Source organism: Sus scrofa, chromosome X, assembly GCF_054392235.1.
Source record: "Sus scrofa isolate SSC_HxYL_T2T_F1_AM1 chromosome X, Sscrofa_HxYL_maternal_Yorkshire_Landrace_v2.0, whole genome shotgun sequence".
Classification (NCBI taxonomy): Eukaryota; Metazoa; Chordata; class Mammalia; order Artiodactyla; family Suidae; genus Sus; species Sus scrofa.
The window spans coordinates 15124049-15151289 of record NC_139401.1 but is presented as its reverse complement, the minus strand read 5'-3'; the positions used below and the strand labels follow the sequence as shown (position 1 = coordinate 15151289).

Genomic DNA, 27241 nt, shown 5'->3' with positions numbered 1-27241 from the left:
TCCATTCTTTTTTTCCCATATAGGTTATTAAAAACTGTTGAGTAGATGTTCCTGTGCTATACAGTAGGTTCTCATTAATCATCTTTTTTTATACAACTCTTCCCACCCTCCCAATTCTTCCCTCCCCCCAATGGTTTCACCTATGGTAACCATAAGATTGGTTTTGAAATCTGTGAGTTTGTTTCTGTTTTATAAGTAAGCTCTTTTGTGTAATATTTATTAGATTTTGCATGTAAGTGATGTCATATGATATTTATCTCTCTCTGACATATTTCACTCAGTCTGCGAATCTCTAGGTCAGTTCATGTTGCTGCAAATGGCATTATTTCATTATTTTTTATGGCTGAGTAGTATTGCATTATATCTATATATCTCTATCTATATCTCACATCTTCTTTATCCATTCATGTCGATGGGCCAAGGACTATTGTTCTCTCTCTAAGGTTATCAGGCCCTATTTCAGAAGTGATATTTTGTTTGCCTCTGTCTATATCTATCATAATTGATTGGCCTCTGTCTATATCTATCATAATTGATTGGCTTTTCCAAGCTTATGGCTGAGGAGCAGTAGAGCAACAAAGCATATTTTTGTCCCTTTTATCTTCCTGAAACCATAAAACTTTGAACTTTTAATCCATTAGACTCAAAGCCATGTTTGTTTATGGGCTGCCTGGCAAACAGTCTAATTCTATTATGCATGGTATTTACTGGAGGGCAGGAATATACAGTATTGGATAATTGGTCCTGTGGGCAAGAGAATGCACGTGGAAATTTCACCTATAATTGAGTCAAAGAACATTAGATTCAATAGTTAAAGATGTACCTGGGGTAAAGAAAATGTGTATAGGTAGATCATAGTGTCAGTCACCTTTATTTTTTCTCCCCTGTACTTTTAACAACAACAACAAAAATGTATATTGATCTTTAAGCCATGAGATGGAAGGGTTAATAGCTACAGGTAGCCAAAGATAAGTGCCAGAACATTTGAAATTCAAAGATGTAAGTGAAGAAGAAAATACTACTGGCATGAAGTTCTCATCAGAATTTGTCTTCAGAGAAACATCAAGCTGGAAAAGAAGACTCAAAAAAGAAATGCCATTAACAGAGAAAGAGGTAGGCTGAGATGAAAGGATTATACACAGTTCCATCCAAATCTGCCAATACTTAGAAAATGCCATTAACTCTAAGCATACTTACATTTGGTGGCTATAATGAAGTCCCCTAAGTTAGGATTCTCATAATACCTTAGAAGTCTGTTTGGATTTGCCCTTGAAAGGAAAGCAAACCAAAGTGGGTGTATTTCTTGGAGGTACTAACTGCCTATCGGCTATATGAGCTTGGGTGCAAAGTTGTGTGTGGTTTGGCTGAAATCCTACTGAGCAGAGAGCAATAATGGCTGGCTGCCATGATGAACTTCCATCTCGGGGACTTGTAAACATGTTTCATATATTTGTTCTACAGAAAGATAACAGACAAATATTGGTCCATATATGGCTTGGAAGGACGGGAGATTCAGACACATGCAATCTGACCATGACTAAAATATAAACTAGCTGTGGGGGGTGGGGAGGGGGGGAATTGAACATGGAAATGAAGATCCACAGAATGAGCTTTGAGAGTGCAGGTAGCTTTAAGATAAAATATACTCTCTGCCATATTCAATTAATTTTACAAATGGAATTAAGAAAATGAGAATCTAAAGATCTATACCTGACCTAACAGTTTGGATGTTTATACTTTGAAGCATCACCTTTGGCTCTGACTTAAATTTCTGTTGCAGCTGGGCTTACAGGCATACAGGATCCCTTCAGTGTGTCTTAAAACTCCCAACAGAGTGTTTACCCACATGTGTTCTCATGATACTTAGTCCCCAAAAATATTTCTTAAAAAGAGGATTCCACAGTTATAAAAACTGGGGAAATACATAATATTCTCAGAGATTTGTCGTGCACGTTAGTACACTAAAGATTCTGAGAAATTCTATGGGGGGAAATTTCAGTTTTGTTTAATACAGTGTTTCTCAAAATTATATGATGATGGAAACCTTTTGGCCCAAAGTAAACTATAGAATTAGTATCCTAAGGGATCTCCTGGGGGGAAATGCAGGCCTACAGAGAGAAAACAGCACTTGAGAAAATGTTAGGCATGATTTTAACAGAGCCATAGTCATTTCTGCTGTGATGTGAGTAGGGTAAGAAAAGCTCTCAGAAGCTACCCACTCATTCAGCATTTGGATGAGCCCAGACACTGTCATGCTCTACTGTTCATAACCATTGATACAAGGAATTCTGTCATTGCGAGGCTTGGAAAGACACTGTCCCTGGTGACCTATAATTCCCATCAGGACTGCACACTAGCTATTCTAGGTTCTCTGAGAACAGCCACTGTCTCTTTTACTTGATATTTTTTCCACAGCAAGTTATATGCTTTGCCTAAAGCTGTGCATGGGGAGGAGGAAATAGAAACAAGGAAGGGGAAGGCTAGCCTTGAACTTCAGCATAGTCTGTTCATTAAAACCAAGGAATTAATTCCTTCACCAAAGAGGCCCCATCCATGTGGCCGATATGTGCCAGGTTCTAGGGACTCAAGGATGAATGCCATCCCATTCCTTGCGAAATTTATAGTCGAATGGAGGGTGAAGCATAAATAAAAGTCACACAAGCAGCAGCATGGATGGACCTAGAGATTATCATATTAAGTGAAGTAAGTTGGGCAGAGAAAGACAAATACAATCTGATATCATTTATATGTGGAATCTTAAAAATGATACAAGTGAACTTAATTACAAAATAGAAATAGACACAGATACATAGAAAACAAACTTATGGTTACCAAAGGGAGAGGGGGAAGGGTTAAATTAGGAGTTTGGGATTAGCATATACATACTACTATATATTAAAAAGACAAACAACAAACCTCTACTGTATAACATGGGGAATTATATTCAATATCTTATAATAACCTATAATGGAAAAGAATCTTAAAAGGAATGTGTATATATATGTATATAACTTAATCACTTCACTGTACAGTTGAAATTAACAAAACATTGTAAATTAACTATACTTCAATAAAAGTTGCACAAGTATCTAAATATAAGCAGCAATAACTGCTATGAAGAAAATGTGATGTCATGGGAACATCTAATAGTGGGAACTGAATAACTACATTCTTGGAAAGAGAGAGCCCTTTTCATTTTAAATTGAGATATAATTGACATAGAACTTTATATTAGTTTCAGATATAAAACATAAGGCTTCAATATTGGTATATATTGTAAAGTGATCACCGCAACAAATCTAGTTAACACCTATCATCACATATAATTACAGAATTTTTTTTTTTCTTGTGTTGAGAATTTTAAGATCTATTCTCTTGGAGTTCACCGTGTGGCTCAGCGGTAAGGAACCCAACTAGTATCCATGAGGATGCAGGTTTGATCCCTGGATTTACTAAGTGGACTGAGGATCCAGCATTGCCATCATCTGTGCTGTAGGTTGCAGATGTGGCTCGGATCCCATGTTGCTATGGTTGGTGCAGGCCAGCAGCTGCAGCTCCTATTCAACCCTTAGCCTGAGAACTTCCATATGCTGCATATGTGGCCCTAACTTTCAAATACTCCATACCATATTATTGATTATAGTCACCATGCTGTACGTGACATCCCTGGGACTGACTGACTTTATAACTGGAACTTTGTACCTTTTGATCCCTATAGCCATTTTGCCCCCAAATTCCCCAACCCTCCACCTCTGTGCTCTGTGGATATGACCTCATTTTTTTTTTAAGATTCCACAACAAAATGAGATAATACTGTATTTGTCATTCTCTGTCTGACTCGTTTTACTTAACGTGAAGTCCTCAAGGCCCATCTGTGTTGTCACTAATGGTATGGCTGAATTACATTCCTGTGTGTTTGTATGTGTGTGTGTGTGTGTATAATGTTTTCTCTATTCATTCATCTGTCGGTGGACATTTGAGTTGTTTCCATGTCTTGGCTATTGTATATAATGCAGTGAACATGGGGGTGCATATATCTTTTCAATTTGGAATTTTCATTTTCTTTGGGTAAATACAGAAGAGAGGAATTGCTGGATCGTATGGTAGTTCTATTTTTAGTTTTTTGAGGAACCTGCATACTGTTGCCCATAGTGGTTCCATAGTAGTTGCACCAATGTACATTACTACCAACAGTGCATAAGTGTTCTCTTTTCTCTGCATCCTCACCAACCAATTTCTTAGCTTTTTGCTCACAGCCATCGTAACATGTGTGAGGTTTTATTGTGATATCTTACTGTGGTTTTGATTTGAATATTGCTGATGATTAGTGATGTTGAACATCTTTTCATGTACCTTGTATATTTGACTTAAGGTACCTTGCCATCTGAATGTCTTCTTTGAAAAACCGCCTCTTCATATCTTCTGCCTATTTTTAAATCAGATTGTTTATTATTTTTCCCTTTGTATATTTTGCGTATAGCTCCTTATCAGATACATGATATGCAAATATTTTCTCCCATTCCATTGGTTGACTTTTCATTTTGTTTATTGTTTCTTTTGTTGTGCAGAAGCTTTTTAGTTTGATTTAGTCCAGCTTGCTTATTTTTACTTTTGTTGCCTTCTTTTGGTGTTAAATCCAAAAAAATCAGAGCTAAGACTGCTATCAAGGTGATTACCTAGGGATTTTATGATTTCAGGTCTTAAATTCAAGTATTTAATCCATTTCGAGTTAATTTTTGTATAGGATTTAAGATATGGTGGTCCAATTTCATTCTTTTGCATGTGCCTAATTTTCCCAACACCAATTAATAAAGAGACTATCCTTTTTTCATTGCATACTCTCAGTTTATTTATTGTAAATTATTTGACCATATATGCAGGGATTTTTCCTGGGCTCTCTATTCTGTTCCATTGATCTATATGTTTGTTTTTATTCCAGTACCATGCTGTTTTGATTACTATAGCTTTATCATAATCTTTGGAATCAGGAATACATCCATCTTCATTCTTATTTCTCAGAATTAGTTTGGCTACTAAGGGTCTTTGTGGTTCCATACAGATTTCAGGATTGCTTGTTTTATTTTGTGAAAAATGGCATTGGAACTTGGTAGGAATTGCATTGAATCTATAGATTGCTTTGAATCTGTAGATTACTTTGAATCTGTAGATTACTTTGGGTGGTATGGATATTTTAACAATATTAATTCTTCTAATAATCCATGAGCACAGAATATCTTTCCATTATTTGTGTCTTCTCCAGTTTCTTTCAATAATGTATTACAGTTTTCAATGCACATGTATTTCACCTCCTTGGTTAAACTTATTCCTAGATAGTTTATTCTTTCTGATGCACATGTGAATGAGATTGTTTTCTTAATTTCCCAGATAGTTCATTATTAGTGTATAGAAATGCAACAGTTTTTTTTGTACATTTATTTTTTACCTTGCCATTTTACTGGATTAATTGATTAGTTCTAATAGGTTTTTTTTGGTGGAGTTTTTAGGTTTTCTATATATAATATCATGTTATCTAAAAATAGTGACAGTTTTACTTCTGGCCTTACAATTTGGATGCTTTTTAGTATGTTTGTTTTTTGCCTAATTGCTCTGGATAGTACTTCTAATATGTTGAAGAAAAATGGTGAGAATGGGCAGAGAGGTACCTTTTATGAGCCTATGATGAGCTGAGAGCCACCCTGAAGAGAGAGTAGGAAATTGGGATGGGTGAAAATTCCAGGCAGAGAAGTGGAACAAGACTATAAAGAGAAGGAGGGGTGGGGTATGAGGCCAGGAGGGTAGGAAGGGCCAGGTCATTCAGCAGCTTGTAGGCCCAGTTAGGAAATTTAATCATGGTCTAAGAGCCATGGAAGCCACTTGAGGATTTTAACCTGGGGAGTGATATGATAGCATGTGCATTTTCTTTCTTTCTTTGTTTCTTTTTTGTCTTTTGCCTTTCTAGGGCTGCACCCATTGGCATATGGAGATTCCCAGGCTAGGTGTCTAATCAGAGCTGTAGCCACAGGCCTGCGCTGGAGCCATACCAACACTAGATCCAAGGCACATCTGCGACCTACACCACAGCTCACGGCAATGCCCGATCCTTAACCCACTGAGCAAGGCCAGGGATCGAATCCACAACCTCATGGTTCCTAGTCAGATTCATTTCCGCTGCAGCACGATGGGACCTCCAGCATGTGCATTTTCAATGGGTCCAGAATATCCATGACTGCAATATGAAGAAAGGACTACAGAGAGTCAGAGGGAAGCCTGGGGACTACCTGAGATTGTTGTATAAGCCCAGGTGAGAGATGCTGTGCATTGAAGCATGGGGATGGCAGTGGAGAGGGGAGAAATCCTGGGGGTCAAAGAAGAAGGTCAGATTTCTAGCTGGTGTAAATGGGTTACTAGGCCAAACTCAGTTTTCTTCCCCTAGGTGCAATAAAGCCAATCTACTCACACTGGGTTTTGGTGAAGGAAAGTGCAACATTTATTGCAAGGCCAAGCAAAGAGTATGAGTGGCTAATGCTCAAAAGACCTGATGGCTTTCAGGGAAAGGTTTTTAAAGACGGAGAGGGGGAGAGGGCTATAGAGTGTGTGATCACCTCATGGACAGTCTTATGATTGATTGGTGGTGAGGAAATTGGAAGTCAACATCATCACCCTTCTGGTTCCAGCTGATCTGGGGTCTTTGTGCTTGTGAATAACGTGTAGTTAACTTCTTCCACTTTAAAACAAAACAAAAAACAAAAAACTTCTTCCACCTTGAGTGGGGGAATTTTCAGTACCTGCAAAACAGCTCAAGGATATGGCTCAGAATATTATCTGTATCTCTTGTGGAGGAACTAAACATCCTTGACTTTGTTTAATGGCTACACTCTTATTATATTGAGTTTCTTCATTTTTTACTTCATTTTTCATTTTTTCACTTCTCTAATTAAATTTGCTCTTTAGACCTTGAGGAAGGCCTAGAAGGTTAAAGTTTTTCTACAGACAAGAGGCAGGCAGGGGACATGTGGCAGGGGGGTGTCCTGGGAAAGCCCCAAAGGGTGTTGCTTGGTTACAATCCTTCCTTTCCTTGATACTCCCCAGTCTGGAAAGGGAACAGGTGCCTTACAAGAAAGGGAATAAAGTTTTTGTTAGAGAGGTTAATCATAAATGTGGCAGGGGAACTCAGTCTTGGGGGGACTCAGTTTTACATAGATGGAAGGTGGTACCATCCTTTGAGATAGGGACTAGAAGAGTAAGTCTGGGGAGGGGGATCATGAGTTGTTGATGACATTTTGTGATGGACACTTGGAACTGCTGAGCTGATGGTGGGATACATATGTCTAGACCTAAAATAGGCATGGTTGGATTATCAAAGGGTTAATGGCTTGCTGATCCTAATTGCAGGCCTGAGTGTGCAGATGATTACCTATGGCAAGAAAGGAAAGAGACCCAAGTTAAAACTTCAGTGTCTTAAAGATTTAGTGGAGGAAGATGAGCCAATAAAGACACAAGAGTGAGAGAAAAGAAAACCAGAGGTTTATTGTCTCAGGATCCTAGTGGTTGGTAAAGCCAAATGCTGCCGCAAGCGCTCAGTTCACATTCAGGCTGAAGCAAGTCCATTGGATGAAGTGATAGGGAGGTCATTGCTGGACCTTAGAAAATACTGTTTGGCTAGAGTGATGGGAATAGTCACTAGAATGGAGTGAGGCAACAGGGAGCAAGATAGAAGTGGAGGTGAGGTGAGGCCCCTTCCTAAAGTGGTTTGTTTAAGAGGAAGACCAAATTTTAGTTTTCATTTTGGCCCTAAGTATGTGAAAAACCTCACTTGTATCTGGCCCTCAACTCTTAGAATCAAGATGGCCTATTCCACTGTATATTGAGGGGGACATAGGAGTGTTTTTCTTTCATTCATTCCCAATTCTCCTGTGTCTCTTAAAAGAATCTTGCTGATGGTCATTCTAGTTTTAAAGACACAGTACATATATTTGTTTATGAATTTATTTTTTATTGAACTATAGTTGATGTAGTGTTGTGCCAATTTCTGCTATACAGAAAAGTGATGCAGTCATATATATACATTCTTTTTAATCATATTACCTTCCATCATCCCAGGAGATTGGATATATTTCCCTGTGCTATACAGTAGGACCTCATTGCTTATCCATTCTAAATGCAATAGTTCACATACACTAACTCCAAACTCCCATCTATTCCACTCCTTCCTCCCTCACCCTTGGCAACCATGAGTCTATTCTCCATGTCCATGAGTCAGTTTCTGTGTTGTAGACAGGTTCATTTGTGCCATATTTTAGATTCCACATATAAGTGATATCATATGGTATTTGTCTGTCTCTTTCTGACTTACTTCACTTAGTATGAGAATCTCTAGTTGCATCTATGTTGCTATAATTGGCATTATTTCATTTTTTAAGGCTGAATAGTGTTCCATTATATTTATGTACCATATCTTCTTAATGCATTCATCTGTCAGTGGACATTTAGGTTGCTTACATGTCTTGGCTATTGTAAGTAGTGCTGCTGTGAATATTGGGGTGGATATATCTTTTCAAATTATGGTTTTCTCTGGATATATGTCCAGGAGTGGGATTGCTGGATCATATGACAGTTCTATAATTAGTTTTCTGAGGAACTTCCATATTGTTTTCCATAGCAGTTATATATACACATATATTTATTATACTATATGACTTAGCTCCCCAGCCCCATAAAAAGAAGCAAATGCTTTATCTGGTGCTAAAAAGATTTGGACTCAACAAGACATGGGTTACTATGTCCGTCTCTATTGTAGGATCTTCCTAATGAATTTTCAGGGAAAATTTTGACTATACTCAATTGTACCCTAAGTGCTGATTTTAAAATATGATTCCTCTAGAGATACACTTCCACCTTTAGTAACTAAGATCTTTAGTGGTTGAAGAGATCTGAGAGCAGTAAATACTGGATTTGCAAGGAAGCTTTGCTTTTTCCATCAGTTGCCTTTTAAGCAACGCATTATCTCAGCCACAGTAAAAAAACAAAACAAACAAAAAAAACACTTAAATTTTGTGAGACTGCGTCAGACTATTGTTATTTCCCCTAATAATAACTTCCACCCTCTCCACCCCCTTAAGAGGAAGTAGCTGGAGTCACAGAGCTAGAGGATTGGAAAAGTACCCGCAACACATTTTTGACATTTAGTTTATGACTGAGAACAGCAATTTGGTATTTGAATCAAGTTACTCAAGCTCATTTGACTGTTAGTGGTGAAAGCATTTCAGGGCAAATTTAACTGCACGTGGTAAGTTCTACTGAGCAAATCAGTGTGACAATTTTAGGGTGAGGGCTGGCTGCAGAAAGGAGAGGAGTATTGGAGTGGAAGGACAAATGATTTTCTTCTTAGTTTGTTATAGTCTCAGATCCTGCAGAAGGGGCCAGTCATAATCTGAGGAGTTCTGACGTTTCTTGCAGTTAAAAACAAGATGACACACATACATAGAAGGTGAAATCACGTCTGAATTCATGGGGGTGTAGCAAATCCAGGCAGAAGGAGTTTTGAATAACTTACAAAAACTGTTGAGATTTTTAGCATACATACATGCATACACAGCTCTAGAATGACCTGAAAATTTGCAGGGGACTTTCTGGAATAATAGAATTCAAGGCATCGAACTGGACCAAAATCAATTGGAACAGTTAAATATGCTAGGAATCATGATGCAAGTTTCCATAAGAAAAGAATTTTTTTCCTTTCTTAGTTTTAACCTTTTCTTGTAGCTACCTTCACAGAGCATATCTATGTTAAGAAAACAAATACAAATAAACTAACTGAAGTGAATGGGTTATCCAGAAAGAAAAGGGAAAGTTAAAAAGAAAAAACAAACCTGTTTTTAACTAGAGCTTCATTTATAAAAGTACACAATTCCTGGAAGTCCTCTTTGCCCCAGCACTCTAAGTCACCATGAGAATGTTTCTCAAGTGTTCTTTATGATGGAACAAATGTTTCAAATAGTGGTGATATACTTTCCCTTAACAGATTATTTATAAGTTTGAATGCCTCACATAGTTCTAGTCAATTTCCTTTCATATGCAGGACCTCTGGGAATTCAAAGCAGTCAGTTAGACTGGGTAATATTGGGTTCAGCTTCCTGACCCTGTGTTTCCTGGTCTGTAAAATAAAGGGACCATATTGAATGAGCTTGCAGGTTCCACCCAATACCTACCCTTTTCCCTTCAGTAGGGGCTGGGTCTAGTGAATGTGATGGGATAACATTCTCATGATTTAGGTTAACTTATACAGCAGAAGGTATTTTGCAGATGTAATGTTCCCAATCAGTCACCTTTGAGTTCATCAGAATGGAGGTTACCCTGGGTGGGTCTCTTTTAATCAGGTGAGCCATTAAATGGAACTTCTTGAAAGAAGAGATCTGACATGAGAACAGCCATGTTGTGAACTGCCTATATAGGAGCCTAGATAGCAAAGACCTGGAAGTGGCCTATAGGAGCTGAGAGTAGTCTTTGTCTAACGGCCAGCAAGAAATTGAGGATCTCAGTCCTATAGCCACAAGGAAAAAAATTGTATCAACAACCTGAATTTGATCTTTATCCAGTTGTGCTTCCACGGAGGATGCAGTTGGCTGACACCTTGATTTTGTTTTGTGAAACCTTGACCAGACAACCCAGCCATACTGTATCATACTCTTTGAGGTGACTAGACTATGGCCAAGATAATTAGTAGAAACACACCCTTCTAGATGCCCTTCTACAGAGTGATGGATAAATTTCACAGAAGGTTGATGGTACACAACAAAGCCCTCCATCAAAGTAAATAGTACATTAACTTGTACATTTCAAATCTTCTTGAAAGTAAGACCGGTCTAGGAGTTCCCGTCATGGCGCAGTGGTTAACGAATCCGACTAGGAACCATGAGGTTGCGGGTTCGATCCCTGGCCTTGCTCAGTGGGTGAAGGATCCGGCATTGCCGTGAGCTGTGGTGTGGGTTGCAGACGGGGCTCGGATCCCGCGCTGCTATGGCTCTGGTGTAGGCTGGTGGCTGTGGCTCCGATTGGACCCCTAGCCTGGGAATCTCCATATGCTGTGGGAGCGGCCCTAGAAAAGGCAAAAAGATCAAAAAAAAAAAGTAAGACCAGTCTATATAGCTTAGGATACCAAGAAACTTTTCCGGTAAAAGGTCATGAGTGGTGGTTTTCTCATCTCTTCTTCTCAAATATTATATCTTCTCTTTTCCCCCTCCTGTTGTTAGGGTAAAGTTCTTAGCTCTGACCTTTCAGTATTATAACCTATTCCTCAGACATGGCAGTTCTGAGTGGTTATAACAAGCAGTGAACTTGGAAGTTTAGTTACTAACTAGCCATGTGACCTTGGGAAAAAGAATTCTTTCTTAGGCCCTTGGTTTCCTTATCTGTAAAACAAGATCTTATGATGTATTCCCAGACTATTCAAAGAAACCCGAACAATGGGTAGTTTCAAGGATCACTCAAATTCTCACTCTAGAAAGACTTAAAAGTGCACAGGATCTTGTTCCTCTGGGTCCGGGAGATGTTCCTCTCTTTTCCTGCCAGTTGAATCATTTGTCTCAAATATTTTAACATGTGCAAGAGATTAGTCTTACTTTGCATGGCAGGGGACATGAGTAGGGTAGGAAAGAGACTATTTGGACATTACAGGGAAGTAATTATATTCAAAGTTAGGGACTAAATTATTATGAGGATGTATTTTCTTTATGGAATTTTTACAAATATAAGGGGAAACTGTTACAGGTGGAATATTACAAGATCATTTCTGGGTATATGTGCAGTGGTGGAAAGAAAGATCAAACCAAGCCTTCCTCAGACTGGTAAGGGATACATACCCCTTCACAAGATTCAAGGCAGCCAATCATCACTGGCTTTCTATGTGTCCCTTGACCTAGGCACCAGAATTAAGAGTGAGATACCAAGAAGGCCAAGGATAGGAGTACAAAGCAGGGAAAAGTTTGGAGAACTACCATTTGGCCTTAAGTGAGATGGGATATTCAGGATGATCAACCCAAGTGTGAAAAGTTTTAGGGCGCTGGGATGGAAGATGGTGAGGCAACACCAGCAAAGCCAGGCTTGCCTCTCCAGAGCAGTGTGAAATGTATTTCCTCTCTCATGCTCATCCTGTGAGGTGGTACTATGATTATAGGCTCACTCAGGGATGAGGAAACTGAGGCTAAAAGAGGTTAATTAACATTCCCAAGTCACACAGGTAGCAAATGTCAGAGAGGGGACTTGAACCCAGGCAGTCTTCAGAGCCCTCACTCCTGCCCACCACTGTCTTGGTTGGGACAAATGGAAGGGTTTCTATTCTGTCCTCTTGGGCCAGGAAGAAAAGGGGAGTCTTATGCTTCTGGGGACCCATGTGTTCTGACTCAAGAAACCTCAAGTTGCTGGTAAAAATTTAGAGGAGAAAAAGCTGAAGCCTTTTATGAAGTAACTGATACTTTTCTAGCTGGAAATTCTCCCAACGGAGCTCTTCTGTTTCCTAGAAAATTGTGCCTCTGGGGAAAGGAGGCCACCCCCTCACAGTTGTGGGTACGTGTGGTGCTCTCTGGTAGGTTTGTGGTCTGTCTCTGTAGCTCTACTTTGAATTTCTCCCTTGGTTTTGTATCTCCACCTCTTTTGTAGTTTAGAAGATAGACCTGTACTATTCCTTTTATTTTTATGGATTGGTAGTTACCATTTGGGAGTTGTCTTCCAGAGGCCAGGAGACCACATAACCAATCCCCAGGGCCTTTTCCTCCACCACGCAGGGCTGCCCGGTCTCCCCTCCCTGACCACACCCATGCCCCTTGCTTGTGCTCTGTTGCCACCTTGCAGAGACCGCCTGCCATGTGCCTGATAGCTGGGTAGGGCTTCTTGTCAGCCTGCTTCCTGCTGTTGCTGTCAGTAGGCAGGCAGGCGTGTAGGGACTAGGACTGGGGGGTGTAGGGTGATTCTGACATGGGTGACAGTGCTAGTGGTAGTGTCCATGATGGAGCCCCCAGTGGGGACAGTGAGGCCAATGCTAAGTCTGGGGAAATGGACATCTCCCCTAAAGAGCAGCAAGACCCTGACCTGGGGGGGGGGGGGGGCGAGGAGAAACGGGATACACTAAGGATGGGTTTACCTGAAGCCACCACTGCGTCTTTGGAAGCTTGTGGTGCCATCCTTGTAAAAATGCAAGCAGGTCCAGGAGAAATTAATGTGATCTCTGAAAGGTCAGAGTGAGCCTGAGCATGGACTTTTAAGATGTTTTATCAATTAGAGACCAGAGGTTTTTCCTGATGATATTTATTGCACAAATGTAATTATTTTTCTAAAACATATTAAAATAGAAAACATGTTCTTTTGATCAATTTATACAAAGAAAATACCAATATAGTAATAAAAATACTGAAAATATATGAAAAGCACCAGAACATTAGAGAAATTACACTGGCAACAATTCTAGGAATATATTTTTTTTTGTAATTGTACAATAAAGTGCTATTAAATCCAGTCAAAATTAGTGGCAAGATATAAAAACAGTTATGGTATATTATGAAATTTGAGGCAAGGTTTACCAGCAATTGCATTTTTAGGCTACTTGCCTATAATGATTATTTCATTAATGTTTTCATGGAAACTCTATGCCTTTCAATTTCCAAGTGAAAACAATCTAAATCTAAATGTTGGTCCTTGGTAATTTGGTCATGAACAGGTAATGACATTTAAAAATAAAATCATTAATTATAGAGTCCTCAAAATAATCATACAAATGTGATAAAATCAAATCAAATGAAGACAATAAAATCAAATGTAAATATACGTGATTAATCAAGACAAGTACAAAAGTTTAGATACCTTTGATTTTATAGTTCATTTTCAGTAAATTTTGCTTAGTCACATTTAATAGACACACAAATGTTAAGTTATTAATTTCAACTGGCCAGACACTGGAGAAAAACATTTTAGTGAGGCGATAACATTTTCATGTGAAACATTAAAGGGACACCGTTAGGACAATACATTTCCAGTTTTGACCAATTATTTCCTCATTTAATTGCCAAAGAACAAAGCAACACATAAATACTATGGGGATTAGATTATAATAAAGCCAGGAATCTACCATATAAGGGGAAACTGCTGTACGCACACATAGGGAGATACTACAGACAGTACTTAGGGTGGGCTGCGGTCAGTGTCACATCTGGAGTTGGCAAACTGAAACAGAAAAACCCAAATTAAGACAAAGTATCAGACCAGTGTCCATTTAAGGTTTTATTTCCTAGGCCACTTGTGAAAGGACTATCATTTCCTTCTTCACAGTGCCATTTTGGAATCATCACCTTCTCAAGATGAGAGCTGCCAACACTACGCCTCAGAATAAAACATTCTCCAAACATGGCTCAATCAAATCTCACCATTTATTTTACAGGCAGACTATTTTTTTTTCTTTCATATAAAGTAGATTTACATGTGAATCAACAAGGACTGAAAATGGGGATAGAGGTGAGAAAACAAACGACTTTCATTAGCCTCTGCTTCTGTGAGCTGTATCATTGTAGGAATTGAGGAACCGCCCTCAGTATTGCTGTGACAAAGGCAGAGTATCAAGCAAGTCAATTAGCCCTGGTCTGAAGGTTTTACAGTCAATCTCTGACCTACATTTTTCACTCTTAAATGGAGAACTGACACTTGGGTTTCGATTTTTTTGGTCCAGTCTTTGGTCAAGTTCCCTTCTCAAGGCTGATTTTAACCAGGAACGAAAATGTAAACAAATTATACTGCTATGCATCTCAAAAACTTACTTTTCAAAACGACTTTAACTCATTTTCATTTAGCAAAGAGGGTAAAGATGGTCCAGTGGAGGGGATCAGGCCTTTATAATAAATGAAGCAAAAGGGTTCATGTCCAGCCATAGAGAGCAACGTGAATCCATGGAAAAAGGACTGGAAAGTGGGACTAGAGCGGTTCTCCTTTTGGACCTTAACTTGAGAATTTAGTTTCCAAAATCCCCACCTAAATGAGAGTATTCATTAAAAAGTCTGAGATGAATAAAAGGCAGGCAGGCCTTTAAGGAAGACAGATAAGAAACAAAGGCTAAAGGTGGTTTGGCATTAAGTGGTTTTACATTCCAAAAGAACATTGATTAGCATCTGTTAGTAGTTCTCAAAATTACAAAGTCATGGTTACAGAAATTACTCTTTATGTTTTTTTAATATACAGGTTCTTCTATATACATAGTATAGAAAAGCTATTAAGTTGGCTCAGCTGTAATATTTCTGTCCAAAAAAAAAAAAAAAAGCAGATTACATTTTTTGGCTGCAACAAAGCATGTTCCTTATACTTTCTCCTTTTGGCTAACATATATGTACATGATAAAACAAGCTTTCAGAGTACTCAAATCAAAAGGGAAAAATAAATTATCTCTAAGCTATTAATTCACACAATGGATATGCCTTTACTTAATTTACTAACTACCTATAGTCTCTGGTAATCAATTTCTTCAGTGTTTCCTTATTTTAACAGTTTATTTTCAAGACGTGTTTCAGTCTCCCCCTCAATGTCGTGCATGTCCTTGGAGGAAGCACAGCTGTGTGACACTCTCAGCGTGGTGGACAATCTCTAGGTCTTACTTTTTTCCAACTAATGAACGGAAGAGCCATGTTGCCTACCGAGCACCACTTCTTTAACTGTACAGCAAATAGAAGAAAGAGATGACAAAAGCAAGCGAGAGCACTGTTAAGGAAAGCAGCAGCTGCTGGAACCAGACACAACGCTGAACTTGGTCTTCAAGCTTCCTATTGCTTTCTAGTAAACGATTGAGCTGAAGAGGGAAAAAAGGTGGAAAGGTTTACATCAATAACAGTACATTCGTCACGGGCCTGACAAACAGGAATATTAGGAATCTCACAAACATTTAAGGGATGGAGTCCCTCTACTTTGAAAGGCTGGGAGCTGGAAATGTAATAAGGAATTAGATTTGGTTGGTGAACAGATGAGTATCTCTGTTTATGATCATTTTGAAAAGGTCTTATTTTCTAGCTGAGAAAGGAGCAAAGCAATCACTTCCCGGCGGTACTGAAACCAAGCTATTCAGAAAGAGGGCCCCCCTCCATCTTTGCCAAATTTAAATGTACTATGTGGTACCTCTTCTGGGAGATCAAGTTCTTCAATACTCCCCAAAGCTCCATGTGCTTTGCTCTGTGGTCCCTAGTCCAAATCCAAATAGCCAGAGCTTTCAAAAAGTGAGTAGATCTCCAAAAGTTACCTACTGCTTACCATTTCTGATCTGGCTTCCCTTCACAAAGAAGAGAGCATTTCTGTCGCATCTATGTCAAAGCTTTCCCTCATGGTGGTGGGAAAAATGGATTCCTAATATTGATTGACATTAACAACTTCATTTCTGTTAGGAAGAAATAACACTTACTTGCAGAAATAGATCTTCATTGGTTTTATCTGACATGTTAAAAGCATGGTCTTTTAATGTAAGAGTGGTTGGCTTACTGCTCTCAACAATATGGCATCTTAACCTATGGAAACAGCAAACACAGGAGAAGCTCTGAAAACTGAGAAGTTACCCTTCTGTAAAAGCCATTTATAGTTTACAAAGGAAATCTCTATTTGTAAGGATGTCTCCCTCTCTGTACCAGAGAGAGGATTCAAAACTCTAGAAACCTCTAGAAACTCAGTGGAGAAAGGCACCGACCTAAGTGTGAACAACAAACTTGCCTGTGTATACTGTGCTTTTCCTGACATCCTGCCGTAACTGGCTCCCTCACCCCCCAACATCACCTTTTATCTCTAGCTGGAGGTGGTATTAAAGGTGGTGTCCATAAGCCATTTCGGGGAGTTTGACTGTTTGCCTGGGTATCTCTCACATATACGGGAGGTGTACGTGCTATTAAACTTCTGTCTTTCTCCTGTTCATCTGTCTATGATTGTGGGGGGATAGGGTGGAGTTTCTCAGCCAAGAACCTAGAAAAGCAGTGGGAGAATTATTTTTCTTCTCCTACAGTTTGACGAGCCACCACTGCCTGCTGAGATACCACACTCGCTTGGGAACCTACACATGGGATCCTGGGAAACTGGCAGAAGCCAGAGAAGGGCAAGAGTTCTTACCAAAGTACCAAAGTCAGCTCTCCTGGTGCCAGGTTGAGAGAGGAAGGTAAATGTTTCACCTTGTCCCTTCCTTTCCACATTTAGATTAGTAGGAGAAACAAATGGTTTTGTCTGCTAGTTTCTTAGGCAGATTGACTTCGGTAGACATTTTTGTTATGAGTACTTTTCTTTTCTCTTAATCCTCTTTCCTCCCACAGGTGGCCATGGTTTCATCTCTGTCTTTTGTGTTGTTTGTCCTAAGGGGAATCACAGTGCAGCTGTCTTGGGAGCTTGGCTTTATGACCAGTGAGAATATTCTCTGGTCGCTGCTGGCTGGAGGATGCATGTGTCTGCCTGCATCTGGCGACCAACTGAACAGGCTGGGGATCCGAGACACAGAATGATGCATGGCATTCTCTGACCCTATTGGCTCTCGTGGGAGTTTGTCATAAGAGGACCTGGTCCGTAAGGGGCCCTTGGCATCTCAACCTTCCTTGTCTGACTTAGTAATGGCACAGTCCTGTTGCAGAAGCGCCTACCCGGTGTCACAGAGTAGGTCTGTAACTGAAGGCATTGCCCATTCTTGGGGCAAACCAGAGGCACTTTTCACATTATTCTTAGCACCTGTCCCCACGAAGGTCTCTGCTTTCTTAAGCCAACACTGGGGGTGAACTCACCAAATCTTGTGAGGGCTCCACCTTTTGCACCCTCTTTTGGGATGCTTCTTGCATTCAGGGTTAAGCCATCAAAACGCTTATTGGGTTGAGTTGCTATTGAGATTAATATAAGATCCTACTTGTCAATGGCCAAATGATGGATCTTTTGAATTTGGAAGAACTTCTCTGGAAAGACCAACTTGAAAGGAGGACATGAAGGAGTATGGTGGCTAGCCTTAGGGATGTCCTTAGCAAGATGAAATTACAAAGCTCTTTTAACCTCTACTTTCAGAAGCTATCTACCAAATTTAGAGAACAGTTAAAAGGATTAGTGGCCATTCAGTTCCTCACTCACGGGGACCTTGACTGGCTGCTAAGGGGTGTTCTTCACACCCATCATCAGAAGAGCCAGATGGTCCCCTGGGAAAACAGGCACACTGACAAAGGAAATGTGACAAGAGTTTCTCCCAGGCCCGCCTACAAATGATCAGGAAATGGATCAGTTGCAGGCTGATGTTCAGGGGCTGGCAGAAGCAATAGCAGGGGCCTTTTCCCTTACAGGTGAATTGGTCCAAGGTTGAACTGTACACGTAGAAAAAGAGCATTCAGAGGCCTTTGTTGAACACTTGATACAGACTATGTAAAAAGGCATGCCGCACTAAGCCCTAGAAGTCCAGAACATAGAAATCATTTGATTCTCATCTTAATTGGAAATCTTCTCCCTGATATAAAGCACATTGAAGAAAATGCAGTTGGATGAGTGCGTCAGTCCCTTGCTATCACTCAGGCAGCAAGCCAGTATTTTTAGGAATTTAAAGCAACTGTCTTTCTCTTGCAAATCTTTACAAAACCAGAAATGCAGCTCTAGAAGCAATTCAAAGTTCACCCATCTTGACCGATCCCCAAACCTGCCCTATTTATCTCAAATACTTGTAGGTATTATAAAAGACCAGCACACTACAATCAGGACTGTTCTGCACTTAGAAAAAAAAAAATTAAATAATTACTCTAAACCTCTGATAATAGGCAAACACGTCCCAAAACTCCCAAGAAAAAAAAAGCACATGCTTCCTCTGTGCCGTTGAGACATAAATTTTCTACCCCACTTTCTCTAGGACCTGATAGCCAGCTCTTAGAAATGCAAACATCAGAAAAATGATTTTTCATTAGAAGGAGTAAAAGGAGGATTTCCCGTTATGGCTCAGTGGCTAACGAATCCGACTAGGAACCATGAGGTTGCGGGTTCGATCCCTGGCCTTGCTCGGTGGGTTAAGGATCCGGTGTTGCCGTGAGCTGTCGTATAGGTCGCAGACGCGGCTCGGATCCCGCGTTGCTGTGGCTCTGGTGTAGGTTGGCAGCAACGGCTCTGATTAGACCCCTAGCTGGGGAATCTTCCTATGCGGCAGGTGCGGCCTTAGAAAAGAAAAAAAAAAAAAAAAAAAAAGGAGTAAAAGGAGCTATTATTTTGAAGTTAGGCAAATGAAAAAAAAAATACAAATATTAGTAAAAAAAAAAAAACAAAAAAGCTCTAGCGCTCTGAGCAGGTAAACTTATTCCAACTGCCAGAAACACAATTTGGATCCAACTTTTTTTTTTTTTTTTTTTTGGTCTTTTTGTCTTTTGTCTTTTTGTTGTTGTTGTTGTTATTTCTTGGGCCGCTCCCGCAGCATATGGAGGTTCCCAGGCTAGGAGTTGAATTGGAGCTGTAGCCACCGGCCTATGCCAGAGCCACAGCAACACAGGATCCGAGCCGCGTCTGCGACCTACACCACAGCTCACGGCAACGCCGGATCCTTAACCCACTGAGCAAGGGCAGGGACCGAACCCGCAACCTCATGGTTCCTAGTCGGATTCGTTAACCACTGCGCCACGACGGGAACTCCCTGGATCCAACTTTTATAAACCAGTGAGTTTTGTGTTACTACACCTAATTCATGGCTAAAATTTTAGAACCAAAGCTGTAGGGTCTCTGTTGGCATCTGTGTGTTTATATATGTTTATGTATGTTATAAATATGTGATATTTTTCGACCTCTGAAGGGTAGTGCCAAAATTAATTTGTAAAAGCACTAATTGGCTTAAAGAAAAATAAGTGTTTTTCAAATGAAGTATTCCTGAAACTCTCAGAAATATTGAAACTAACCCCAATTCTTTTTGACATTCACATGATTTGGGGATACTCTTTGGTAAATAAAAGGTAGGTTTGGTTTAATTAAACAGGTAGGTCTTCAGAGTTATCAACATTAGATATAATGCAGACATGTGAGTTTTATTCTACCTGGGTTTACTATTCAAATAAGTTCACGTTATCTGTTACCAAATTTGTCAGCAAGAAAAAAAAAACTTTGGATAAGACTGATTTTGTGTAATGTCTCGATGCTTTTATGAGTAGTCTAAATATAAGTGTTGGGAACAAGGGAATTAGATAGATGTCAGTGGGATAAAAGTTTTTAGGTGAAATTCTCGGCAATGAGTGTTTTATGGCATATCTACTTAGCAGTTTTCTAAATGTTTTTGGTAACTTGAAACTTTTATAGAGTTTTGCTAAGTTAAATTTAAATGATGGGAAAATCACTGAATATCTAGATCATTTCCAAATAAGATAAAATACCGAAATATTAAGTACTCCACATGTTTATCTACTTTTAGGTTTTGACTATAGAATGAAAGATACTTGGGTTTATGAGTAAACGTATCTTGTGCCACACTGAAAAGCTGGACTATGAGGAAGCATATGCTTCTAGAAATTACAATATATATATATATTCATAAATTTGCCAATCTAAAAGAATACTGCTGTCACAGACTGCAGGTGCTTTTTAGTTTTCACTAGAAAGTAAGGTTTCTAAGAGTTATTAAAACTACCAGAAATAGTAAGTATAACACCTCTGTATCCAAGAAGTAGCATGTGTTTTTGGCCAAGAGAAGGTATGAAGATGCATTTTTGTTAAGGGAAAATGAAGGTTATTTTACCCTAAAGTAAAAAGCTAGCTATTTCAGAATAGGGAATAGGAGAACAAAGGACAAATTAAGTGGATATAGAAAGTTGGGAAGAGAAAGAATGAGAAAATTGTACCTGGTGTAGTCAAGCTGGCTAAAATTGAATGAATTTCTTTTTAGGGTTTTAAAAATAAGCTTATCAGTAGTGTTAATTATGTCAAACTAAACTTTCTTTCATTTGCTAACAGAACAAAGTTTTACTGGACTAGTGGTCTGCTCCTAATGAGACTATGAAAGGTTTTTCTTTACCTTTTTAAGTAATCTGCCTAGAAAGCAAAGATTTTGCCTTTTATCAAAACAATTTCCCGTGTTTCATGTTGTCTTTATCATTAGACGTTTGATTACTTTAGAAAATTGAGCTTTTGTTTTGTTTTTTTGTTTTTTGGTCTTTTTAGGGCCTCATCCACAGCATATGGAAGTTCCCAGGCTAGGGGGTGGAATCAGAGCTGCAGCTGCCGGCCTACACCACAGCTCACAGCAACACTGGATCCTTAACCCACTGAGTGAGGCCAGGGATCGAACCTGCATCCTCATGGATACTAGTCGGGTTCGTTAACCACTGAGCCATGACGGGAACTCCCAAACACGAACACTGAGTCTTTCAAAAGTTAAAGAGTTAAGTTTTACTCACAACTATGTGACCTGCATTTGCCTTTGAAAATTTTTTAAACTGCTACTTTGGTTAACTTAGAAATTAAGTATTGCTTCATAATGATTTACGATTCTATTTAGTCAAGTTTCCAAAAACCTTTTGGTATTTTTTGACAAACTTCCCTAAATCAAATTCCAAAGACGGTCTTTTTGACCTCAAACTAACTCTGGGATTCTCCCAGAGGGTTCCTGGAACACCGCAGAAGATGTATTCTCTCCTTTTAAAAAGATGCTAATTAGGCTTATTTGATATGTTAAATTACACTGGACGCATTGTCAAATATGAATACTAAACCTTCTAATTTCTTGATTGTATTTGTATAGATACACGTTTCACCTTCAAAGAGATTTGCAGCAAGGACTCTGACAAGTATTCTATAATATAGGTTTCTGATAACTTTAAGATTGTAAAATTGAATTGGGTAAGAAGTTCCAGAACTAATGCAAAAACTGGATTCAATCAGAACAAAAATTAATAACACGGCACTGAAGGAACCTGATGAGAATGATTATAATTATCATGACTTTTTGTTTGAAACATAATGTTTTGTTTCTCCACTTATAAGTAAAACTTTTTCTCTTAAGCTATCTATGATTTATGGCAATTTGGTGAGTTACACCATTGTAAGCAGACTTGAAACAATTTTTCTCCATACTCGATGCCTCCAGAATTTAGCAACTTTGTGACTATTCCTTTTCATGGTGATATAGTTATCTGCATAAGTTCAATGAGAATCTGTTCTTCTTATAACAGGATATAATTGGAGACATGGTTACATGGTTATTGTCAAGACTTTGACTCAAATGTCATATTTGAAAATGAAATGAGTAAAGTCAGATATGACCAGATGGCTTTAAGGAACTGAAGACCCTTGGAAAAAACTCACCTGGTACCTTGCTTACAGGGTTCCAGACTGCCTTCCCAGGTGAGTAAGGAAGGTCACTTCTGGCAAGCTCAGGAACCTCAGGATATTTTGGGAACCTCAAGAAGAGAGGAATTTGCCTAAACTGGCATAACAACCTTACCTTTGTTGGCTGTGCTTTTCCTGATAGCCTCTGCTAATTGGCTTCCCCCCACCCCTCATCATCTTTGTTTTGTCTTTAGCTGGAGATGGTACTGAAGGTGGTAGCTTGGGCCATTTGGGAGAGTTACTGGGCTTTTCTGGGTCTCTCCCCTGTTTACCTAAGATATGCATGTTAATGCCATTTTGGTCTGTTTCTCTCTGTTGATCTGTCTTTTATTAGAGATGGGTCTCAGCCAAGAACCTAGAAGGGTAGAGGGAAAGTTATTTTTCCTTTCCTACATCTTCTAACTTGTTATTGCATGTATAACACAAGCAATTACAAAGTGCTCTATTACCATCTAGAACAGTGTGCATAGTTTTTCAGTAGGAAGGAAACCACCTCTTCTAGATGAGAGACACTGTATTAACCTGGGCCTTCAGTACCAAACCACCAAGTCTTCGCTGTTTCTGTGAGATAAGTGATCCCCTTTTGCCAGTTACAGAACAGTAAGCCATTCAGAACTGGTTTATGAAAAAGAGAACAACAAAGCAACTCATATATAACAAAACCAAAAAAAAAAAAAAAAACCAAAAAAAAGCCCAAAACCCCACAAACCCCCAAACCCTAATTTTGAGGTACTGTTTTCCTAAGAACTTCAAAACTAGGCCCTCCTGTCATATAACTCGAAAATTTAAATATCTAACTACTCCATCTAAAAACAGTCAAAGCCATCCTGGGCCTTAGGTTCTGTTCCTTCTAACTTTCTCAGGGATTTCACTGCCAACAACTTCTCTTGTAAGGTCAGCCCCTCCTTCTGAAATGGTCCTTATGATGGTTTTACATAGTGCTCAGTTATCTCCCCATTAAAAAGCCCACATAATCCCTATATCACTACATTCTTCCTTCCACATATGACCCCAGGCCCTCCCCAACAAGTCAAACCTCCTGGGGAGTTTTGTTTCTTTGGCATCTGGCTTGTGCCAACTGTTCCTTGTGAGGTCATCAATGACCATGATGTCACCAGCAGCACTCTAACTTGGGCTTTGATGACACAGCTCACCTACTGGTTTCCCTCCTGACTCTTGTATTGTCCTCCTCTGGCCACTAACTACTCCAGGCCAGCTCTAAGTTTACCTCCCTCACTGGGAAAAAGTAAGACCTAGCCCAGAGGAAATAGAGCTCATCTTCCCCGGCCCATTCTTGTTCTCCTCTCCTCTATGAGTGGCTCCTTGTCCAAGGCGTTTCAGATTGGGTCAGCGTTCTCACTGGTTTTATGATGTTGACCAAGCTGCTCCTTTGTGCTCTGTCGGCCTCTCCAACATTCTTTCTCATATGGAGCCTCTCATCCTCTCTTCTGGCCACATCTGTATTCTTGCAACTCCTTTTCTGAAGATTTAACTCAATGGCAACCATTACTGGGCTTCCCATCTTCTCATTTATAAAGTGGGGCAAATAACTACCTATGACCTACGGCTGTTTTAGTGGCTAAATGAATACATAAGAGTAACGTATTTTTGGAGTTCCCATTGTGGCTCAATGGAAATGAATCTGACTAGCAGCCATGAGGACTTGGGTTCGATCCCTAGCCTTGCTGTGTTGGGGATCTGGCTTTCCCGTGAACTGTGGTGTAGGCTGCAGACGCGGCTCTGATATGGCATTGGCTGTGGCATAGGCCAGCGGCTACAGCTCCAATTTGATTCCTAGCCTGGGAACCTCCATATGCTGCGGGTGTGGTCCTTTGGAAAAAAAAAAGCCAAAAAAAAAAAGGGGGGGGGTAACACACTTAAACCAGTGCTGGCAATAGAGCAAGTTCTACTTAAGTGTTAACTCAGTATCACTCTTTTACTTGTGTCTGCCCATAGTCTATTGTTTACAGAGCCCCAGCCCCCACCCCCTGCAAAATAATCCTTTAAAAAAAATAAGCCAGATCATTTCTTGGCTCTGCTCGGCACCAACTAACAGTTTCTCCTCTCAAAATCAGAAGTTCTAATTATGGCAATGACCTGGCTCCCTACTGTCACTCTTACTGGGTTCAGGCTATATGGACCACCTTGCTATTCATCACATAGGCCAAACACACTTCTTTTTCATTTGTGAGTCCCTCTACCTAGAAAGCTCTTTTTCCATTTATTTATTTAGCTTACTCTCATTTCCTTCAGGTCCTACTCAAATGTCATCAGAGTAGCCATCCTTTAACTACCTTCAACTGAACTCTCTGGATCTTGGCACCACTGACATTTGGGGCTGGATCAATCCTTGTTAAGTGGAGCGGTCTTGTGCATTGTGGGATATTGAGCAGCACCCCACTGTCCAGTTATGACAACCAACAATGTCTCCAGGTATTGACAAGTGTCCCTTGGGGGACAAAACTGGGCATGCTCTGAAAAAAAAGACCACAACCAACCTTCTCTTTTCTATACATCTTCTCAAGACTTGACATACCTGCATGGACACACACAGACATAAATGTATATGCCTGTACAGTCACAGGGTTTTCTCTTAAATAGGGTAACTGTCATACATATGTTTCTATAAATAGGGTTTTTTTTTCCTGTTCCTAATAGTATATCATACACATCTTCCCTGTATCAGAACAGACAGACATACTACCCTCTTCTGAATGGCTGAAGAGTACCTCTTAGTGTGGACATACTCAAATGCATTTCACTGTTGCTTTACTGGTGATCGTTTAGGTTCTTTCCCATTTTTCACTAGTACAAACAATGCTGCAACAAATATTCTATTATATAAGATGAGTAACTGCTGGACTAGAGATCTGTGTTTGTAATACTGACACACCCAGATGCTTGCACTGGCCTACAAGCTAGTGTCTGCTACTAGCAATCTCCTGGAGACTTCAGGTCTCATTCACTTGGGCACCCCAGAGCCTTGGAGGGCTTGGGGCCCACGCTGTAACCCTAGATGTCTATTAGATGGAAGAAGGCAGGAATGCCTGCCTAGCCCATGTTAAACACATTACTCTTTCGGAGTCTTCCTATTGCAGTTTGAGAGCCTTTGAGTAAAAAGCGTACCTGTGTTCCATCACTTTGTTTCTGGGAACTTCTTTCCAGAACTGAGTCAATTCTGTTTGGCCTGTGCCAGATGACTGTTCCATTTCTGCAGCCATTATGAGAAAACGATCTTGGGCAGAGACTGTTAAACCTGAATTCCAAAAGGATAACTTACATAAACAGGAACCTTTACAAGGGGTCAGATATGTGGCTTAGGCATTATTCAATGCCTAATGTTAATGAGACCCATTCACCCACCTCATTTTACAGGTGAGAAAAGAGCTGCCCAGAGTGTGGTGAGATGAGTTGCTGACACTCTGCTAATTTCTAGATTCCAGCCCAGCTCTGCTGACTCATCACCCAGCCCCAGGTCCCCAAACCCCAACATTCCACCCGGTGACAACTCACCCCCGTGGGGAGACACAACTATATCAATTGATGCACCAGGATCACAGCTGCTGTTGCTTGGCTTGACTCTGTATTTTTCTGGAGCAGTTGTTCTCACCTGTTTATAAAAACAGTAGTCACATAATAACCTCTATACTTTTTTTGGGGGAAGTGGCTTTTAAATGACTTAAAAAAATCAGTTAATTGAGTCTATAAAACACCCTTGGTGGTTATGCATGGAATGTATCTTTTCCCATCAATAGGAAAAAAGCATCTTGATCTTTTTTAAAAATACACTCATCAGTCCCACTGTCACTTAGCTTTCCTCTTAAATAAAAAATTAATCCAAATGTTAATATTTATCGTGTTAATTGCCTGAGTTCAATAATTCATATTAAAAAACAATGCATGTTAGAACATGCTACAATGGCATTCACAAATTTAAAAACAGTAGATAATCAAAGGACATCCACAAAGTAGATGACTTAAGGAAGAAATGCCTAGAACACAGGGCAATGATGAACTCAGTCCTATTATACTTAATGCTCAGAGTCAGGTTAGTATCCACTATAAACTATACTCCAGAATATACCACACTTGGGGGAAAAGGAACTTGTGATTTTATAATTTTTCACTGTTATGAATCACTCATATAATGAAGAGTGATTTTGCTTATTTATTTACTTTTTACAACAAACATTAAACCCTGGGGTTAATTTGGACAGTACCCTATCAGTGTACATTAAAGACTGAGATATAGATGTCAGGGGACATTTTAGATAAGCTATGACACATGGTTAGAACTAGAAGGAAGCATGACAAGCCTAAATATATCATAAATAAAAACATGCAAGTTCAAAATGATCAATTTTTCAATTTTCACACATAACTCATATCTTTCAGATATTTACCTTAAATGCCACTATGTTTTTAGTTACATTTGTCAACACTATTAAAGCTTTCTTTTCTCCAGATTCTGTACTTCCAAAATACAGTTCTTCTGCTGGGCTAGGTGGGCACAAAAGAATAAAGTATTGATACTGCTCAGAATAAATGACAATCTAATCATAAGCTTGAATGAAAGTATTTGGTTAATATTTTACACTCATTTGTATAGAGATTTCATCAAAAGATGATAAAACAATACCTAATATAATTTGTATTTTAATCCTATTGAGTCAATGCATGCTACTTAATATGTCCTATGGTTTCCCCCAAGATCAAAAGCAAAATAGGAGGGAACAGAAGAGAGCATTAGGAAGATTCTAAACTAGTCCTATAATCTGTACCACTGTAAGGTGCATTTATTTAAACTCTTTGGTATCAAACATTTAGAGAAGAGCTAACAAATCTCCTCCTGAAACTATTTCAAAAAATTGCAGAGGAAGGGATACTCCCAAACTCATTCGATGAGGCCACCATCACCCTGGTACAAAAACCA

The 27241-nt window shown here is 39.5% G+C and overlaps 1 protein-coding gene and 1 long non-coding RNA gene across 4 annotated transcripts in view; one reads left to right on the top strand and one right to left on the bottom strand.

Moving 5' to 3' along the window:
• LOC146394482 (uncharacterized) overlaps positions 1-26156 on the top strand; it is a 59485-nt gene extending 33329 nt beyond the window's left edge. Inside the window, exons 2-4 of the long non-coding RNA XR_014835766.1 lie at positions 17009-17158; positions 22152-22323; positions 24562-26156. This is a non-coding gene — a long non-coding RNA (uncharacterized LOC146394482). The remainder of the gene's footprint in view (positions 1-17008; positions 17159-22151; positions 22324-24561) is intronic.
• The window catches only part of MOSPD2 (motile sperm domain containing 2), a 64783-nt gene continuing 50825 nt past the window's right edge, over positions 13284-27241 (bottom strand). The window contains exons 11-15 of one of the 3 annotated variants that reach the window (XM_085006091.1): positions 26712-26808; positions 25822-25918; positions 25435-25564; positions 16421-16523; positions 13284-15272 (exon numbers count right to left, since the gene is read on the bottom strand). In XM_085006091.1, coding sequence (XP_084862217.1) covers positions 15258-15272; positions 16421-16523; positions 25435-25564; positions 25822-25918; positions 26712-26808 — 442 coding nt within the window. In that variant the 3' untranslated portion in view covers positions 13284-15257. 3 annotated transcript variants of the gene reach the window in all.